The sequence below is a fragment of the Miniopterus natalensis genome, chromosome 11 (genome assembly GCF_054644295.1).
Source record: "Miniopterus natalensis isolate mMinNat1 chromosome 11, mMinNat1.hap1, whole genome shotgun sequence".
Classification (NCBI taxonomy): domain Eukaryota; kingdom Metazoa; phylum Chordata; class Mammalia; order Chiroptera; family Miniopteridae; genus Miniopterus; species Miniopterus natalensis.
The window spans coordinates 32,568,083-32,589,718 of NC_142091.1; the positions used below are offsets into that span (position 1 = coordinate 32,568,083).

The window sequence follows — 21,636 nt, forward strand, 5'->3', positions numbered from 1 at the left end:
GGAGGGCAAGGGGTGTGGCGATGGAAGCAAGACGGACCGGGTAGGGTTTGGGGGTAACGACAAAGACGAGAATACCGGGTGACCGGGCAGAAAGAGGGCGATCTAGTTAAGGATGGGAGTGCGCTGGCTGGGAGGATGGGGCCCTGGGATGAGGAGGGCACGTTTGGAGTGTGGCTAGGGTGTCCCGGGTTTACGCCGGGTTCTGAGGGGCGGGGCGACTTTGGGTTTCCCGGGGGAGGAGCCAAGTCGAGGTGGGCGGAGCTTCGGGCTCTGGGCAGCTGCCGGTCTACCTCCCACCCGCACAGTAGCCTCCAGCTGAGCCATGGGGCGCCGCGTCCTCCTGCTTCTACTCATGGCTTTCGTGATGCCCGGAGCCCCCATCCCCGAGCCGCTGGCAGTAAAGGCCCTCAGAAGCCAGCGCTTGTCAAGCAGCTTCATATCCCGCCCAGCTGTAGTCATGAAGTACACGATTCACTACTTCCAACAGAAGGTAAGTCTGGGTAGGGGCTGGGAAAGGACTGAGGCTTCGTGGTCTCCCGCCCAACCGATGAGACCCCAGGCACCGGAACCCAAACGGAATTTCAACCCCCTAAATGCCTAGGACTTGTCCGATCTTTGGATCACATTTTCCAAAGGGTGGCCCCAAGTCCCGGTTCTGTTTAAAACCTCTCCTCCCATTACCAGTAATTTACTATCAGTCCTCGCTCCACACTCTTCTGTAACTGACCACGACAGTCACTTCAAGTTGTTCTGCTCTCAGAGGACGCTCTAATTCAAATTCCCTCCCGCCAAATCCAACTTACTTAATGCCAACTCTGTCCCCTACTCTGCTGTAGCAGTCATCCTTTGTCCCAAAGCTGCCCTTAAATATACAAATTTTCAATATCTTATTCAATGATATCTCATATTTAACCTAAAATGCCAGCTTGTCATCTTATGCTCAGCTCAAAGGTGATTTTGTAGCCCTTTTAGTAGAGTTTTTAATCTTCCCTATTCTTCCTAAGACTGAACATATGTATAGCCCCTGCCTCTTGTTTCAAAGTCTTCAAGTGTTGTTGATTTAGTAGAAATATTTTATTTCTTTTATCCAAAATAACTGAATCAGGAGACCAGACAAAGAATAGTTCATCGCTTGGGCACATTAAGGCTCTGGGTACATGTGTTGTAAAGGACTCCTTGGGATGTGTGGCTTGTGGTTACAAGGTTTCCCTATTTTTCACTACCCTCTACCTCCTATGCTAGCCCCTCAGACTAGAATGTGAGTCCTGAGGGCATTTTACTGTGTAATATTGTGGGTAAGGAGAATGAGTCCTTTCAGGCTGTCATTTTCCTGAGTGCTGAAATAGAGAGCAATATCTACTGTGTTAGTCAGGGTTCTCTAGAGAAACAGAACCAATGGATTTGTGTGTGTGTATCTCCACAAAGAGAGATTGATTTATTTTAAGGAATTGGCTCATATGATTGTGGAGGCTTGGTAAGTCCAAAATTTGCAGGGTAGACCCACAAGCTGGAGAGCCAGAGAAGAGTTACAATTTGAGTCCAAAGGCAGTATGCTTGCAGAATTCCTTCTTGCTCAGGACAGGCCAGTCTTTTGGGATATTTAGGCTTTCACCTGATCGGATGAGTCCCACCTGCATCCTGGAGGGTAAGTCTGCTTTACTCAAAGTCCACTGATTGAAATGTTAACTCCAACCAAAAAACCACCTTCACAGAAATATCCAGAATAACATTTGACCAAATATCTGGACACCATGGCCTAGCCAAGTTGACATGTAAAATAAACCATCACATCTACCAAGGTTGTTGTGAGGTTTAACACATGAAAGTACATGTACACAGTGCCTGGAATATGGTAGGAACTTGAGGAACTTACTAGAGTAAGTGCTGGTTCCTTCCCCATTCTGTCTAAAAGCACACTCCATAGTATTACACATTTCAGATTGATCCAAATGCATGGCAGTTGTGGAATGCCTCTTCTAGAAACCTAGTGGTTAGTCATCTGTACTCGACTATTTCTATTTAACTACAATAGTGACCAGTGTTTATTTTAGGACTGCAACTTAGCCCAGCATTCAGTTCATGGCCGCTCCTATAGGCCTCTCAACAGCTCCTTCCTTGTCTGCTGTGAGGCAAGATCAGTGGGCTTGATACAGTTCTGCTTTCAATTTCTTTTGTAGGTTCCCCCTTTTCACTCTTGTCACAGTGGCCCTGATGGCTAGTAAAATGTATCTGTGTCAGGCCCCTTGGAAGAGCCTATTGTTCTTTCTCCTCCTCGTCTTACCCTCTCCCCCTTCTCCTCTTTTTATAGGTTTGTCTGTTGATGGCCTTCTCCTTAGACCTGGAGTATACTGTCACAGATACTATGTGAATTCTGAACTGATTTCTGTTTTTGCTCACAGAATTATTGTCAGAAGGGGCCTTAGAGATCATGTAATCCACCCCTTAGAAATGATGAATTGACCTTGATCTAAACCATGTAGGGCCAGGAATTTGATAGAGCTTGAATACCATACAGGTTTGAGAACAAATTCTGCTTTTACTACTACTTGAGTACTTTAGACAAATTATTCTAAGCTTCCATTTTTATAATCAGCAAAATGGAGATAATTATACTATCCATTCTACCCATTTGTTGTGAAATGAGCTGGTATGTATGTGTAAAGCACTTATTTAGCACAGTTTATATCACTTAGTAGACATAAGTAGACATACCATACCAGTGGATGGTAAATATTGTTTTATTTTATTTTGTAGTTGTTTTTTGAGAGAGAGGAGAGAGAGACACACATTGATTTGTTGTTCCACTTATTCATGCATTCATTGGTTGATTCTTGTATGTGCCCTGACCCAGGATCAAACCCACAACCATGATGTAGTGGGATGATGCTCTAATCAACTGAGCTACCCAGCCAGGGCCTATCTTGTAGTTTCTTAATGTACATGGCTTTAACTTTCTCCCTCTGCACTCAGAATAAAATATTTAAATCACCCCTTATCATTATCTAAAATAGTTACTTTGAAAAATATGAAAATCTATGTGAACTCTTTTCTGTTACAAATATAGTACATATGTGTCTTTTTATCAGTGGGATATAACTTAATACACTTGTAAATAAGGCATAGAAATTGACTTGGTTCCTTGCTTAAAATAATTTTCTTCCACATAAGACTGATACATAAAGAAAGGCATATGAAACTATTTCTTTTTTTTTTTCTATGTTACTTTGGTTTGGTAAATTTTGGAGTAGAAAATATTATAATGTATCCTTTTAGGTTTTTGCAGGTACCTTCTCTTCTTAATTATATTAAATCTAACACTGTCTTTCTGATATCTGAGTTTTGAATATTTTACCAGTTAATGCTAAAATGCACTTTCAGTAAAAATTAATTTTCGGTTTTGCATTGTTATGTTTATATCCCTCTCTCGGCATATTGTAGGAACTTTGTGCTTTAGGCACTTAAAATGAAGCATTTTCAAAGTTTGGGTTTTAGTGTTAGCTCATGTTATAACCTTGGGCAAGTTACTTAACTCTAGATCTCACCATACTAGTATATAAGGTAAGAGGATGGAATTTGCTGATCTCTGATGCCTGTAATTCTGTTTACTGAGGGCCCCTTGTCTATAGGAAACTGTATTAGGAGCAGTGGGGATGTGGGCACAAGTCTATTTTTTGCCCTATCATTGATTGCCTTTGGTAAATCAGACCTAAAAAATTTTTCCATCTCAATTTTGAATAAAACCCAGACTCATATCATGTCAGGAGTTTTTTTTAAATTAAAAATTAGTTCTGCTACTGACACATTATTTATAACATAGAACATTGTATTTATGTTTATGATTTTAATGTTTACTTGGTTATGAGTGGATTGGAGAAAAAAGAATTGTAGGTAAGAAGAATCATTGATGATATGTCTTATCTTACTTGTCTTCATTCCTAATACCTTGCATGGTGTGCTCTACATAGTAGTTCTTAATAAAGATTTTTTGAATGGAAAAAAATGGCTATAAATGAAAATGAATAGAGATCCAAGATGGCGGCATATTGAGTGGAAGCTACACTGACACTCTCCCAGGACCAAACTGGAAATACAACTAAAATATAGAAAAACCACCCTGAATAATCAATTGAAGATGAGCTGGAGAGCACCCTCATAACCAGGGACATAAAGTGGAGACCACATAGAGACTGGTAGAAAGTGCGCAGGTGTGAGAAGGCTGGCCAGGCTACCACAGGCAGCAGCTGAAGGTCTAGAGGGTTAGTGGGAGGTTCCCACTGAGAACTCTGGGGTCTAAGCCCAAGCTGGGCTCCCCAGCCCGGAGCACCAGAAGTGAGAAAGGTACCCACATAACGTCTGGCTGTGAAAAGCAGCAGGGTTTCTGTCTGCCAGGGAGAGAGGGCTAGTAATGCAGGAACCCTCTTAAATGGCCAACGCAGAAAGTTCTGTGTGCAGCCACTCATCTTGGGCTCTGGCAGAGTGAGGGCAAAGTGGACTAGAGTGGTGTGAGAAGAATGTGGGGTTTGGGCTCTGGAGATAGACCTCAGAAGGCAGCCATCTGGATTCCTATGCTGAGCTATTTTTCCATATGGCAGAGGATATCTTTCTCAAGCAGGCATTTACCTTCCAAACAGCTTTTGCCTGGGGGGAAGCAATTGCTTCATCCTGCTGGAAAACCTCTCTGTATCCTGTGGAGTTTCTAGAGCCTAAGGCTCCTTAAGAGACTGATAACAATCAGCTCCCCCACCCTGTGGAGTTTCTACAGTCCGAGGCTCATTAAGAGAATTAGATTAATCAGCCTGCAGGCAGAAGTGGACCTCAGAGTGCTTTGAGCCTTTGCCTGATCTGCTTCTGGACCCTGGCCTTGGAAAAGCAGACTTTGATGTGCATCTTGGTCCTGTCCAAATGCACCTAGCCTCAACAGAGGGGGCCTCAAGATATGGTTTGTTGAGAGCTCCAAACAGGATACTCAGGGCCAGTCACAAACAGAGTCTGATATTGACCTACACCAGAGAACTTCCCGAAAGACTGAGGGTCCTAGCAGATCTACCTAATACATAGAAATAAACCCAAATAGGCAGCCAAAGTGGGGAGACAAAAAAATAAGCCCCAAATGAAAGAACAAAAGAATTCTCCAGAAGAAAATCTAAGTGAAATGGAGATAAGCAATCTATCAGATAAAGAGTTCAGAATACTGATTGTAAGGATGATGAGAAAAGATATAGAAACTATGGAGGAAATTAAGAATGACATAGCAGAAATAAAGAATACACTGGGAGGAATAACACAGCAGATTAGAGGAACCCAAGGATCGGATCAGCAAATTAGAAGACAGGGTAGAAAAAAATCAATCAGAGAACCAAAAAGAAAAAACAATTAAAAAACAAGAGGACAGTTTAAGGCAGCTGTGGGACAACGTGAATGCAACAATATTCGCATCATAGCAGTGCCAGAAGAGGTTGAAAGTAAGCAAGGCTTAGAGAACCTATTTCAAGAAATAATGGCAGAAAACTTCCCTAACCTGCTCAAAGAAAAAGTCACACAAGTTCAGGAGGCACAGAAAGTCCCAAGCAAGAAGAACCCAAAGAGCCCCACACCCAGACACATCATAATTAAAATGCCAAGAATTCAAGACAAAGAATCTTAAAGGCAGTAAGTGGAAAAGCAAGCTGTTACCTACAAAGGAGCTCCCATAAGGCTGTCAGTTGATATCTCATCAGAAACTCTACAGGCCAGAGAGGAGTGGCATGAAGTACTCAAGGTAATGCAAAACAAGGACCTGAAACCAAGACTACTCTATCCAGCGAGGCTATCATTCAAAATAGATGGTGAAATAAAGAGCTTTCCAGACAAAAAAAAAGGCTAAAGGAATTTATGGCCACCAAACCAGCGTTGCAGGAAATGTTAAAGGGACTGCTGTAATAAGAAGTTGAAATACAGAGAATGGGAAACATAGACATGAAGAAATTAAATAGCAGTAGAGAACTACTTATCAATAATAACCTTAAATATAAATGGATTAAATGTCTCAATCAAAAGACATAGGGTAACTGAATGCTTAAGAAAACAGGACCCGCCCGGCCGGGCATGGCTCAGCAGTTGAGCATCGACCTAGGATCCAGGCGATCAGGGTTCGATTCCCGGTCAGGGCACATGCCCGGGTTGCGGGCTGCAGCCGATCAATGACTCTCTCATCATTGATGTTTCTATCTCTCTCTCCCCCTCTCCTTTCCTCTCTCTGAGATCAATAAAGATATATTTAAAAAAGAAAAGAAAAGAAAAAAAAAAAAAACAGGACCCAAAAAAATGCTGTCTACAAGAGACCCACCTCAGAACAAAAGACACAGGCTGGGATAAAAAAACAACACAAACTTCTGGAGGACTTTAAAGGATAGATCGACAGCAATAGTCATAGTAGGGGTCTTGAACACCCAACTGACTTTACTGGATAGATCTTCCAGACAAAAAATCAACAAGGAAACAGTGACTCTAAATAACACACTAGGTCAGATGGATTTAATTGACATTTACAGAACATTCCATTCCAAAGCTGCAGAATAGGCATTCTCCTCAAGTGCACATGGGACATTCTCAAAGATAGACCACATGGTAGGACACAAAAGAAGTCTCTGCAAGTTCAAGGAGATTGAAATCATATCAAGCATCTTCTCGGATATTTACACTATAGAATACTATGCAGCTGTAAAAATGAAGGATCCCTTACCCTTTGAGACAGCATGGTGGGACCTGGAGAGTATTATGCTAAGCGAAAGAAGCCAGTCAGAGAAAGACAAGTGTCACATAAGCATACTCATATATGGAATCTAATGAACAAAATAAATTGATGAACAGAATAGATCCAGAGACACAGAAGCATGGAACAGACTGACGAATCTCAGAGGGAAGGCAGGGGTGGGTGCATGTGTAGGGAGAGATTAACTTAAGAATTTTTATGTGTACATGCATAACCCATGGGCACAGACAATAGTAGGTGAAGGCCTCAGGGGGAGGGCTATTGGGTAGAAGAGATCAATGGGGGAACAAAGGGTAGATTTGTAATACTTTCAACAATAAAGATAAATTTAAAAAATACTAAAATGAATAAGGAGATGTGGGAGAATAAAATGAAATATACAGTGTTTAAGTCTCTAATCTGTTACCATTTATTGAAAGCTTTGTATATCCTAAGTACTCTGCTAAGTAATTAATAGACATTCACTTATTTAATCTCTATAGCTGCTCTGTGAGGTTATACTATTATTGTCTTATTTTATAGGTGAGAGAACTATCATATAGAGAGATTAACTTACATGTTCAAGATAAATTGCTAAACTGTATTGTTTTGTTTTTCTGAAAATAAACTCTGACAAATTTCTAGTTCTAAAATAAACGTCATTACCTTGCTTGTTGTATAAGTCAGAATAGGCTAGGTTATGGTACTGTAACAAAACTCCAAAATTTTCATGACTTAACCTGACAAAAATTTATGACTCATACTGTGTTTCCATTGGGATGAACAGAAGATTCTGCTCATTTTATTCTTTTGGAGACTGAGGGACTGATAGAAATTTCCTCAATATATGCTCTCATAATCATTGTAGCTATGGAAAAAGAACCTGGAAGCACTTGTGCCAGCATATAAGTGCTCCAGCCTCAAAATGACACATGTCACTTCTTTTCACAGTTCATTGGCTAGAACAGGTTATATTGCTGCATCTAACCATAGGGTGGGAGACAGAAAGTATTGGACTTTGCAGTGCCTAGAAGGAGCGACTAACTCAGTCACTTACCACCCGCCCATCCACCTACACAGGATTCATCCAATTCCTTTTCTATGTCTGGTACTGGGCTAGGTCTTAGGGAGGCAGAGATGATTACATCCTTAGGACCTTACATTGTATTTGTTGACCATTCCTGTAGCACATACTCAAACTTGTATCTGAAAAAATATGGAAAAGCACTGACAAATTTGTAATGTATTGGTATATATATGGCAGCAACTTACAGATTGCTTCAAAGAATACTCCTGAAGAGAGGCTGGTTTACTTAATGTTTTCTTGCTCTTATCATCATAGTTCACTAACCTGATGTATATATATATATTGAAGCACAGGATAAATAAAGGAATTTATTTGTTAATACTGTCATTCAGTAATTAAAAATAATTGTTTTACCTGTCTTTTTTATAATAGCTATAAAATTGATACAGATTTTTATAAAAAATCTTCAGTGTGCTTTGTAAGTATTGGTTAATTGTTCATCAAAAAGGCAAATTCTGCATTGGTAATCTATATATTATTGGGGGATTTATAAAAATTTTTCTTATTCACAATTTAAGAGAAGTCCTAGTTACTGTTCATGAGTAGTGAATGAATGAACATTTATTGGTTTTCTAATCTGGGCTAGATATTATGCTAAACCCTTTTACATACCTGTTTTCAATTATTACAAACACTTTTAAAATATAGATGTTACAGTTGAGCTTAATAGAGATTAAGTGTCTTGATCAAGTCATTAAGGGACAATATTGTGAGTTACATTTTAATCTATGATTTTTCATCCCATTGACATCTAAGTGGTAACAAAACTGATGTCTCCGTATGTATTAATATTATACATTCAGTCTCTACAACACTCCTGTGAGGTAGATATTGTCCTTATTTTTAGAGGTGAAACTACTGAGGTTCAGAAATATCAAAGGAGAAAATTTCCCACTTGTAAATGTCCTGATTTCTCATTCCCAGATTGTAGATGATTTGTGGCTTATCCATAAAATGGAATACTATTAGTATGATAAAAATGATGGACTTGAAGTATACCTGACAGTGTGGGGAAATGTTCATGAATTGATGATAAATGAAAAAAGCAAAATAGAAAACTGAATGTACAATGTGTTTCCAAATTCATTAACTCAGTTTTTATTAAGTGCCTACTGTGTGCTAGGCACTATTCTAGGCACTGGGGGAAGAGCATTCAAAGCATGAGGAAGAGGCCAGTTTTTTAAAAACCCCTGAAGTTGGTGTGTACTGGGCAGGAGCAGCTTCAAGGAGGTTAGTATGGCTGGAGGGACACGCCCAAGGGAGAGAGTAGCAGGGGATGACGACAGTGGGGAGGAGAGGGAATGGAAATACTCCGCAGGCGCAGAAGGATGTCAATGGACTAGGGAGGCAGAGCTTGACTGAAGTCTCATGCAAGGTAGTAAGACCACTTGACATGGCTGTGTGTTTCTCTAGCTACATTCAGTTTCTTGGGTATGGATGTGGAGTTGGTGGAGAGTTCTTTCTAGGCAGCATTGTCCTTTTTTCCTTTTTTCTTTTTTTTGCCCAGTGACTAAAACAAAGTGAGAAAGAGACATGTGGACTGAGGGGTGTATGCAACGGAATGATTATGTTCATGGACTATGGAATTTAAGGCAAGTAAAGAGGGGCGTGAGGATGAGGTGAGGGACAGGGAAAAGGTGGAGTGTATGAGGCTGATGGATTTGAGGATTCAAAGTAGTAGAGGGAGTGAAGTGAAAAGATACGGGGAAGTAATAGAATATTTGAAATTGAGTGAAAATGGTGGGATTGCAGTCACTGGGAGTGACAAGTCCTAGGGTTCGACGGTGGTTAGTGACTTAGGTAGGTGGAAGACAAGGTCATTGGAGGAGATGATAAGGAACTAAGGGCTAGGATACTGAAATCACCAAGAATTTTGAAAGGCTTTATGTTAGAGTGACAGTGACTAGGAGCTAAAATCTTCAAGGAATGAGGGAAAGTGAGCCAGGGGGCAGTAGATGGTTGTAGTAAAAGGTATAGTGAGGTGATATAGTTTTATGACATAATATTTAAAGGTAGTGAGTTAGGGAAGGGGGAGAGAATTAGGAACAAAGGGAATAACCTATTCTCACTTTCAGGCCCAGTGGGTGGGAAAGGTTTGAGAGAGAAAAATCAGCTACCACTTGAGGGTCAAATACGTTTAAAATACATTTATAGCTGCACAGAGAAAGACTATAAGAAAATATACTAAAATATTAACTGGGTGATGTTTCATTGAATTCTTTATACTTTTCTGTATTTTTCAAATTATCAATAATGAACCTACATTATCTTATCCATTTTTAAAAAATGTTATTAAAGAAGCAGCTGACATGTGCTGGCTCAATAGGCAGCATGGGCAGCATTTAGAAGCTGCCTTCAGGCTCCAGGCTGCGCGTCACCTGGTGCCATGACTCAGTAAACACCTGGACTCTCTTTTTCCTCTTTTGCTTCCTAGCCATGGCTGGTTTGTGTCTTTTTCTTAATTATTTTACAGATGGACTTCTCATGTAGAGCTTGTTTTCTGATTAGGAAATAAGTAGACAATAAGCAAATAAATATTAAATAAACTAATTATAGATATTAATGATTGCCTTAAAGGAAATAAGCAAGGTGATTTGTGCATGTAAATATGGGATACAGTGGATGGGAAAGGCTTTATCTCAGGAAGGTTTCTCTTAGGAAGCGACGCTGGATTAGAGAGGAAGCAGAAAGTATCAAGTCCCTAAAAAGCCTGAAATGTCAGTTATTTTTGGCTCTTATTTCTGCCATATTCCTCGTAATTACCAAGTTGGGTTGATTCCATCCTCAGAGTCTGTCTGTTGTTTTCACTTGTATGGCCCTCACCCTTTGTTGCCACTCTGTTCCTGCTTCCTGAACTCGAAGAGTCTTTTAACTGGTCCTCCTTGCTACCTGCAGTTCCCCCTCCACTGGCGTCTCTACAGGTGACATAATCACCTCTCCTCTAGTCAAACCATTCTTCTCTCAGAACATGCAGTGATTCCTTATTGTTTGCTTTATTAAGAACAAAATTCTGTAGCATTCAGGACCTGCCACCCTATGGCCCCGACCCGCCTTTTCAGTTTGCTAATCTCTTCTGCACACATGTCCCTTCCTTTGTTTTTCTGTGCTTTAGCCCACATTGTTCCCTTTGCCTGGAATGCCTCTTCCATGCCCTTCCCTTCCTTATTAATTCCATCTCAGATGCTGCTTCTTGGGGCTCTTTCTTTTTTCCTTTTTTTTAAAAAAAAATCAGTTTCCTTGAGCCAAACTGAAGACATTCTGGGGAGCAAGATCTCCATTGCTCCCCTCCTGGGGCCATTTCTTAATCTCCTGGAAAGTGTGTGATTGGTAAGATCTTTCTTTGTACTTCCCTTTTGGTATGGTCTTACTGTAGCCGTACGTTAAATGTCTTGTATCGTCGTTTTAATCTCGCTTTAAAGCAGGAACCCTGTCTTGTAAGTACGCGTACTCCTCCGCAGTATACTGCACATCGCTTTACCCTCTTCACGACTGCTTGTTGAATCTGTGTCTTTTCCCTCTTCCTGCTTCCCTACACATTGGGGGGGGGGGGGTGGGTGGTGTGTGTGTGTGTGTGTGTGTGTGTGTGTGTGTGTGTACACAGAGTGGAAGAATATGACACAAGGTAGAATGTCACGTAAATAAAAACAGGCCTATTGGTTCTCATTCTCCCATTTTGATGATCTGGAAGCTGTGGCTACTTGTCAGTGCTGACTCTTCTCACAAATGTCGGCAGAGAAAGAGTCATGGGAGGGAGTGCAGCAGTTTCTGCGTCTTGTTCGTTTGTTCTGTTTTGTGGATGAGCAAGGCCTAAGGGAAGGGTGAAGAATGAACACACTGGGAAAAGGTCTCCTTAAAGACTACTTCTGTGGTAATTGTGTACAACTCATATCTATTAGAGAGCAAAAGTTAAGGCAGTTGGTTTTATGATTTTGGTTTTTCATTCGCAAACAGAGGTCAATTAACTATGTGTATTTGTAAGTCATTACTATCTATTTTGTACATGTCAGTTCCAAGTTGCCCTCTGCTCGTGTAACCGTAGAGGTCATGATGTTCTCTTTCTTGCTGCTCATATTGTGAAAACTACCCATGGGTTAGTAAAAGACAAATTTGTTAGTCAGATTTCTTTAGGAGCTTTCTCTGAGTTGTGCTGCAATTTCGTTACATGATACAATGAAGTATCACTGTATTATAGCAGATATGATATTGTACATTTATATAGTAAAGCAGCTTAGTTATATACTTATTTAAGAAATATTAATCAAACTCTTCCTCTGTGGCATACACTGTGTTACTAGCTGGGGATAAGTGGAAGACAAAGACAGACCTCACAGAGGTTACAGTTTAGTGGGAAAGAGGATAGGGAGAAGTAGTTACAAGTGTGATGTGCTTTAAGGAAGTAGTTTGTGGTGAGATCTACAATAGAGTCCTCAGTATTGGGTATTAGGGAATCTGCTAGGCAGCATTGGTGATAAAGCGGACACCAGAAAGCTGAGTAGGAGTTAGCCAGGAGAAGGGAGATGATTGAAATTTCTGTCCAGGTAGAGGGTATATCATGTAAGATCCTAAGTTAGGAAAGAGCAGGTCATGTTGGAAGAACTGAAAGGAGGTCAGTAAGAGTGAGGCAGTGGGTCAGAGATGAGGAAGCATGAGGTGGGCCCTCAATACTGAGGTCACTTTTTCCCTTTGCTCCCTTGTGGTGTGGCTGTTCCTTTTCTGAAGCCTTCATTGACGAAGAACATAACTTGGTGTTGAAGTAGTGTGGGGCAGAGCATGCTCTTTTGAGCAGATAAATGCTTTTACCTTGTGACAGGTACTGCGTAAGTGCTCTTAACATATTTATCTTTTCTTGAGGGAGGTACTACATCTTTTTTATAGAGGGCTGAAGGGCTCAGAGGTGAAGTAATATATCCATGATCACATAGCTGATAAGTGATAGCGATAGCACTAGGATTTAAACCAGAGCTCTGTTGACATCAGAGCCTTTGCTCCTTGTTGCCTCTGTACTAGCTGTAATTTTGGGATAGACAGAAGTTTTGTTCTTAATGGCCTGATTTTGAGATAGTTGTGGAAGGCAGATTTATTAAGGATATCCACATTAGACATGAATAAAGTTGAGGAATCTCAACTCTCTTTCTAACCCCAGGTTGGGTAATTTTGGAGAGCAAAAGAAAACTCATAATGGAGGTTTCAAAAACACAGAATTTTGTTCTCACTTTGGCTTTGTGTTATGGAAAGAAAAGCTTTAAATGAATGGCAACTATGTTATCAGTCAAAAGGGACTATGAAACCTCCCCGGATAAAACAGACAATGAGATATTTTTGGATAGCTCTGTATGTTCTAGAGCAAAAGTTGTTAAGAGACCTCCATTGATGATCACAAAAAGGTACTCCCCAAGGGAATAAAGGAGGAGACTAAATTGGTGAGGCAGGAGTGAGGTTACTACTTTAGAACTTTCTTCCCTTAAGCTTGGTGCTCAGTGTATTTTACCTTAATTCCATTAGCACATCTTTCATCTTAAGCTTTCTCAACAGTCTGTGTACCAAAATTTGGCTTGGAATATGTTAAATAAGAATTTATGTAAATGTCCCTAATCTATGCTGCATGGACTAGTCTCTGCCATATATTCATCTTTCACTCTACTTGCAGAGGTCCTTGCATTTCCCCCTCCTGTTCATTAATTCTAAAGCACAGAGTTCACCTGCTTAGCACTCTGCTTTTGAAATTCTACCAGCCCTTGGGTTAGGGAATCAAGTCCAATATCTAGTTATTTTGTTTTCTTTAGGAGCCTGGATACCAGTCTCATCTTTTAGCACCTTGTTTAGAATAATAGTGCTATTCTTCTGTTTAATAAAGTGTTATCATTTTAAAGGATATTAGACTGAAAATTTAAGTGAATCTCTTTAGCTTCTTTGATGAGAAACCTCGTTGTTATAAGTAGTCCCTTGAGATGTGAATTTATAATCTTCAGCATATGAAGTGATCAAAGTGTTAGCACAAATTATTTTTAAATTCTTTATAAATAAGATATCCAAAGTAATCATGTTTTATTTCTGCAGTGTGTACCTTTCCTCAGAGCTATGTAATTTATACAGCTATGAATGTGTACTAAAGGTATACTGCACTGTCACAGCACTGGTGGACTGGTAACTGGACAGAAAGTCAAAACGAAAGCACATCACATACCAGGACACATCATATTTGGTGTGTAAGAGGCCCTCACTGTCACCAAGTCACTGCCCTGTCATCGGTTCCAAGATAGCTGCAAACAATTTTTTTAAAATCTGACTTTGTAAGGTCATGTTTTTTTAAGCGAACACTCAGAACAAATTGTTAAAGTTTTAGATCATAATTTCTTCCTCATAAGTGGCAATATTAAACTTATAACATTATTGTATATGTTTGTATGTGTGTTTGGCAGTGGTTGCACACTTGGGAGGTGCATGCTCATAGTATGCTACAAAATATATTAGTGCCCTGGCTGGCATGGCACAGTGGTTAGAGCATCGGCCCAAGCACCAAAGGGTTGCAAGTTCGATTCCCAGACAAGGGCACATACCTGGGTTGCAGGTTCAATCCCCAGCCCAGTTCGGGGCTTGTGCGGGAGGCAACCAATCGATGTGTCTCTCCCACATTGATGTTTCTCTCTCTCTCTCTCTGCCCCCCCTCTGCCTCTCCTTTCCTCTCTCTCTTCGCCTCCCACCTCCCTTCTCTCTCATAAATATATATATATTAATAATACATCAAGCTCTTACTTCCTTGCTGGGCACTTGCACACATGTATTACCCAACTTCATCATCACAAGACCCCTTTGGGATAATTATTACTTTTTTCATTGTATAAGTTTAAATAACTAATAGATGGTAGAAGACACTCAAACTCAGATCTCTCTTTGAATACCCTTCTCTTTTCACTATATCATAGAAATATTTGAGGTTTTCAGGGGAAAAAAACAGAAGCTTTTGTAAGATCCCCTTGGTACTAGTTAAATTTTATTATTGCAGGTGTATGTGTGTGTATGTGCATTTAAGCCTTGGTACAATTTGCATTTTGATAAGTTTTCCTGATGTTGGGTTTATAGTATGTTTGGCCAGCATCATTGTGATTTAATAAGCTAATTTAAACAAGGAACTACTGCCCAAACAATGGCTCTGATTCAGCAGATAGGAAAGTGAGGAAGTACTTGTTATTATTTGTCAGTGAATTTTTATTTTTATGCAGTTTGAACCATGGGTCACACTGCAGACACTGTCTGTTAAAACTGTCGGAAGCCTCTGTCGTTTCCTGAGCAGTGATGGCCTTTCCTTTAAGGGAGCAGCTCATACAATAATTTTGGAAAGCAGTGGTGATGACTGTTTGGCATCTGATGCTTCCTTTCTCTTGAACAATTGGCTTTAATGACAATGACCAATGCAGCTCCAACAAACCAAAACAGGCTTTTTATTTGCTTATGTAGTCTAATTTCTAGAAAATGACCACTCTTTATTTTTTGAAAAATGTTAAGGGTTCATTTGAGCCAAACTGACAACATATGCCAGGGAGCAAGATCTCAAATGCTCCCAGAAAATGACCACACTTTAAAAGAGAAGGCATTCATATTTGCTAGGCACCTCTCTGTGATCTCAACGACAACCTTGGGTCTCACTCATGTGTGGATCTGGGAGGCCACAGCACCAAGCTCTGTACGTGCGGAGCTGAGATGAGGGAATGACACTGCATGTCATGTCCTATCTTATCGCAAAATTAAATGCAAAGAGACTATTGTTGTTACCATATTGTTTGCGGGTAGTTTTTATCGCGCGCTCTACTACCAATCAATGTAAAACGTATAAATACATTTCCGCATACAATGTGTTACTTATATGCCCCAGTGCTTTATTCCCTCTCTGAAGAATGTGAGTGTAACATGATGGAATGGGTATTGGCTGAGAAGCCAGGGGAGTTTCTTGCCACAAAGTATGGGTCATGGTTTTTAAAGATTTCCAGAAGGACTTTTTGTGGTCAAATTAATATTTAATTAATATACATTTATAGTCACTTATCTGTAGTCTCTGTTTCCAGGTGACCTTGTTTCTCCACTTCACACCCCAGCCAAATACACACATCTATTTACTCTTTCCCCTTTATCTTCCTGCAAAGTTTTATTCTTTAAATATGTCTTTGATCTTCAAGGTGTCTGGCCTATTTAGTGCTTTCTTGTTCCCGTCTATTAAGAAGTGTCCCCCTCCACCTGAAACCGATATAATTTTATTAACCAGTATCACCCCAATAAATTCAATAGAAGAAATTAAAAAGAAATGTCCCTCTCCAGGAAAAGTAGTGAGTTCTGTTGTTCTTTTGTTCCTACTTCACACTCCAATTCATTCACTTTCTTCCATCTTTGCTTACACGCATCTAACAAGTGCAGGCAACTCTAGTTGTTTTGCGGATTCCATGTGCTTTATTTTTAAATGGCAAACAGACTGACCCCAAACCTCCCAGTGTATCTTCACTGCCCCATCCCTTGCTCAGCTAGTGTAGGCTTAGATAATGCAAATGAATTTTAAGATCAACCTTTAAAAACAATCAGAGAAGTGAATCTGGTAGAAAAAAATAATTTTGATTATATATTGTTATAATATATAAGGCATTACACATTGGTCATTTCATTGTTTTTCACACACTATGCTGGGATGTGGCTCATATAGTGCTGGTGTCTCTCTGCTTGGAATGGTTTGTTTTCCTCCTTTCTCTGCCTGGCAAACTCCCTTTCATCTTTTACTGCTCAGGTCTTGTTTCACCTTCTGTGTCAAACTTTATGGGACTTCTTTGCTTCTCTCCCACAGGCTGGGTACTTGACTTCTATCCCCTTTGTGCCTCCCATTGCACTTTATGGAAACTTCTGTGCTACTACTCTGGATTACAATGATTTATTTATATGTTGGTATGCCCATTAGACTGTGGATAGGCTGAGTGCTGGGACCACATCCATCAGTGTATCCTCAGTGTACATCCTCAACAACTGTTTGAATAACTAGCTCAAGCTGAAGTAATTACCACCTTTTCTGAATGCTGTTAGCACTTGCTTTTTATTATATTTTTCCCAGTCCTACCAATATGGCATAGCAACAGAAACTGGTTATAGAGCTGAGGCCTCCTGCTGTGCCATAGTTTAGTTCTTTAGGTCTAGAGGTCTGGAAAAGGGACTGGGGCAGTGGGGGCAGGGGGGTATGTAGAGGGAGCAGGCATCACTTAAGGTGCCAAGGTAAGTATTTGGCAACTGGTATGGAAGTATTTTAAGAACTGGCTGAGTATCAGCGTTGGTTCTTCCAGGTAGTAAGTGTCTTAAGATCACCGAGGTGGAAAGCCCTGGGTGCCTAGCAATGGACAATTGTAGAGTGGGACCTCATCCCTAGGGTGACCTTTCCTCCCCCAGCATATCACTCACTTGTCATGCAGTTTGGATCTCTTGACCTTTCCTCCCTAGGACTCGGTTGTATTTCAGCTCCAGGCCCAGAAAAGCAGCAAAACCAGACAAGTGACACCACAGCTGACCTCAGGACCAGCTGCAATAAATAATGACCCCTTGCCCTGGCACCAACCAGTCAATTAGTGAAGACCCCGACCCTGAAAGGACATACCTGGAAAGCTGCTGAACATTCTATTAAGATCTTCCCCTGGGACCTCCCCTAAAATCTCCACCCTTAAAACCCTTATGACAGAGGACCCAGTGTGCTCTCCCTCCCCCTCTGCTTGTCACCTTTACCTTCCTCACTTCGAAGCTCCAAGGGCCCTTTCTTTGCCTCTATGACTTGTTTCCTAAGCCCGTTTCTTCTATGAATTACTTCTACCTCTGTGATTTTCTAAATAAATGCTCTCATTAAAAAGAGAGAGAGAGAAACCCTGGCTGGTGTGGCACAGATGAGGCAACTGAAGTTCAGAGATGTGAAAAAATTTGCTGGAATTCACCTAACTTGAAAGCAGCCCAATCAGAATTTTAACCTAGAACTGTCAGGCTACGAAGCTGGGTGTTTCCACTGGAGAAGGAGCACTTCCCTCTGGACCTGGGATTGTTCTCGAAAGCTTTACTGAGGGGACAGTGCTTGAGTGAACACTTGGATGGATGGAGGGTGAAGTAGGAGTTTTCTGAAATGACATGGGAGGAGGATATTCGAGGCAGGGGAAACTCGTGGGCACCAGCCTGGGGACTGGAGGGCATATTATGCCTAGAGGATTTCTGAATTATGAAGTAGGAGACGGGCAAGTGGTAGGAGATGAGGTTGGGGCGGGGGCAGGGTCCGGGTATAGCATTACTAGCTCCTCTGGTTTGCCTTCATTGCAGCCTCCTCTACCAGCTGTTAGTTGGGTTATATCTCCTCTTTGCTGCCAAAGCAAGTGCCATGTGCTTACCCACATTCACAATGTGCGTCCTTTGTGTGGAAATAGTTTCTTTAGTTGCTTGTCTCCACTAGACTGTGGCCTCTTTGAAAGCAAAGATTGTGCCTTTTATCCTTGTATCCAGTGTATCCAGGCACAGGCATTAGGCACTGGGGAAGCAGGGGGGTGAAAGGGCCTTGTCCTTCTAAGGAGAACCAATAGTCGTCATAGTCACCTGTGTGTTTACCTCTCTCTACTCTTTCCATGTTGAGTTGGATTTTAACTTCATAATTTTAGTATCTGTTCACATTTCCTGAGGGGACACATCTGGTAGAAAGATGAGAGTCTTACTGGTGTCATTACCTTTTTCACTTCTACTCAATTCAACTCAAAAGTCTGATGAAACCAGTCCTGTGCCCATCGTGCTTTGTGCTGGGGGGGTTCAAACATGAATACGAAAGGGGGGGCAGTGTGGCGCGGTGGGAGAAATGCAGCCTCTCCACTGCAGAGGGTTCCTGGGAAGGACAAATAAGCCCTTAGTGCCCCCTTACATTATCACAGAAGCAGGTGGGCATAATACATAAGGTGTGATCAACAGGTTTGAACATCTTTTAGGGGGTTTATGATAGTATAGCAGGCATACTGTGTATACTATGTGGATATAGATAACTAGTGCAGAGCTCTACAGGGGGGCAAGCGTAGGTTACAGTTATTCATATGGAAAATAATACAATGATTAATAAATAATAATACAAGAATAAAGTGTTTTGTGTACTCCCAACTGTAAACCTACTTTTGCCCCACCCTTTAAAAATAGAATAATAAAACTGAAATTACTGTGGAAGCACAGAAAGGCCAAGGAATGCTTCATGTAGGCAGTGGCATTGAATACCTAACTAGAAGGCTGCAGAGATTAAAGGCGTAATTAGGTCTACCTGTGTTATTCTCTGTCAGAGGCAAACCTGCACAATCACAGTTTCTGAGCGTTGTTTTTTGTGTGTATTTGCTTGTTTGTTGTGTTTCTTTCATTGGACTATAGCACTGTGAGGGCAGTATATTCAGCTTGTTCACTGTTGTATCTCTTGCATTTATCCCAACGTAGGCACTCAATAAATACTTGAATAAATGAATGAATGACTTTAATCATTGACTCATTTCTCTGTACATCGTATTAAAGCTGGGAAGTTGCCATACAGGATGGTGACACGCTGGCAGAAGCACCTGAAAGTAATCAAAGAAGCAAGTTGGTCTGTTTGAACGTGCTGTCATTGTTCTGAGCTTTTTGGTCTTAGCTGAGGATATCCTTTCCCCTTCCTTTATCTTTTTATAGTGTCCTATCATTCAGACCAGATGAGTGCTGAAAACAATGAGTAGTCTGTGGAGTATACTTTTAAGTCGATGATAAAAAGTCTCTAGAGGCCATTGTGTAGTTAAACTGTGACCGAAAATTTGACGTTGGAGTTCCCCAAGAGGAAAAAGCTTAGGCAGCTACTTTTTTGGTTGCTTCCTTTTGTGGATACTCTTCATATGGGGATTTTGTAGAGTTTAACTTTTCAGAATGCTTAAAGCTTCTAAAATTAGGTATTAGTCAGTGTAATAATAATTCTTTTTAAACTGACCTCTAAAAAGAAAATGCTGTAGGTTTTATTTCAGTGGTTCTCGCAGTGTGAGTCATAGCAGATCATCTGTGTGAGAGGAGGAGATGCATTTTAGCATTATGGTGCAATATCTTTCTTTGCATGGAATACTTTTTTTAAGAAGCAGATTATTAATTTAATAGAGGTAACTAGGTCAAGATTGTGATCCTGATGTTTTGTCTCACCAGAGGGAAGCAGGGACTAAAGTTTTGGAACTATTAGATTCTCACTTTGTACATTTTCTTCAAATAGTACATGAAAGAAAAGGGTAGAAATAGAATCTCCTTTTTTAAAAAAAAATAAAAAATATATATATCTTTATTGATTTGAGAGAGAGGAAGAGGGAGAGAGAGAGTTAACCTTTATTAAATGCTAGGGAGACCTAGCATTTAGAACTCTCACTAGTTTAGTGGGGCTCTTACTCTTAAAATGCCCACAGTCAGTGTCAATGCAGAATCAGTTATAAAAGGGCAGTAGTGGTAGTTACAGCTGTTCAAAAGACTTATTTTCATTGATTGCTATTATGTGAATACTGCTGATGCCATACATTGGGTCCTTTTTCATTGTGATCTTTCCAGGGTGTATCTTGATTTTGGAAAGTGAACATTGTTTATGTGTTATATATATAGCAATTGAAGAGAGACTTGGTTTGAAACCTGGCTTATTTATTGGCCTTGCCATCATCTTTCACCTGAACCTTTCAGTAGTCTTTTTATTTTCTCCCTTTCTTTATCATCTCTTTTTCCATATCATTCTCCACTGAACAGCCTGTCCTAGTCAAATCCCTCTATCTGTGCTGTGGGCTCAGTTCCCTCCTGCCACCTCAGAATCTCTCTGCATCACAAAATCCCCCTCTTACCTATAGTCTTAGCTATTCCCTCTAATCACTTATCGCCCTTGGGCATTATACCTTTCCCATGTTTCTTCCTTCATAAAACTCTGTTGTTGGAAAAAATGTATTTTACATATTGATCAAGTCAACATTTTGCAGCACATTTAGGCTTACTGAACTCAAGTATGCTGCTGAATAAACCGTTATGATATACATTTTACAGGAAGCTGTCATTCAGGTTAAATAACCGTGCACTGGCTGAGAGCCACAGCTTTAAGTCATTTTCAGCCCTAAAAACTGTGATTATAACCCTGTCATAAGATCAGGTATATTTCAGGTTATATACATCAGTAGAATGCTGATTAGCCCTTCCCAGATCCTCCACCCAGAATCTGGCCTTTTGTCTATGTTAATTTTTAGTTATTTATCTTCTTGCTTCTACCTCCAGCAGAGGGCATGCAGTTCCTGCTTCCTCAGCAGCCTGGATAAGGCCAAACTGCTTTTAGATTTTATGCTTGGATTCTCCCTTTGGCATGTGATTTGTCACTGGGCAAAAGGCATATCCAACTACAGTGCTCTGCAACTCTTCCAAAGCCCGTAACAGACCCATGTGATAAAAGAACCTGCACGAACTTTATCTTGGAACTTTGATCTCCATTCTCATTGCTTTGAGTCATGCTGTTCTTTGAAGCTGGGTTTGGGCTGTTTTTATACCAATTGCAGAGCTAAGACATATGCGTGCATTCATTCATTCTCTACATATTCACTGATCTATTTGCCAGACATTATCTAGCCACTGGGGATTTAGCAATGGACAAAACAGACTGAAGTCTCAGCCTCATTAAGGCTCTGTTTCTATCGGACTGATGTCATTCATTGCTGGTTTAAAGAGGCAATTTCAGATTTCAGTTAGGTGCTCTGTATAGGAAGTTTCATATCTACATCTAGTGGCAGCATGATGAATCTAATCTTACCCTCATAAACTATATACCTGC

At 40.5% G+C, this 21,636-nt stretch overlaps 1 protein-coding gene across 1 annotated transcript in view; it reads left to right on the forward strand.

Moving 5' to 3' along the window:
* Positions 1-305: 305 nt before the first annotated feature.
* PRCP (prolylcarboxypeptidase) overlaps positions 306-21,636 on the forward strand; it is a 56,558-nt gene continuing 35,227 nt past the window's right edge. The window contains exon 1 of the mRNA XM_016206862.2: positions 306-490. Coding sequence (XP_016062348.1) covers positions 323-490 — 168 coding nt within the window. The 5' untranslated portion in view covers positions 306-322. The remainder of the gene's footprint in view (positions 491-21,636) is intronic.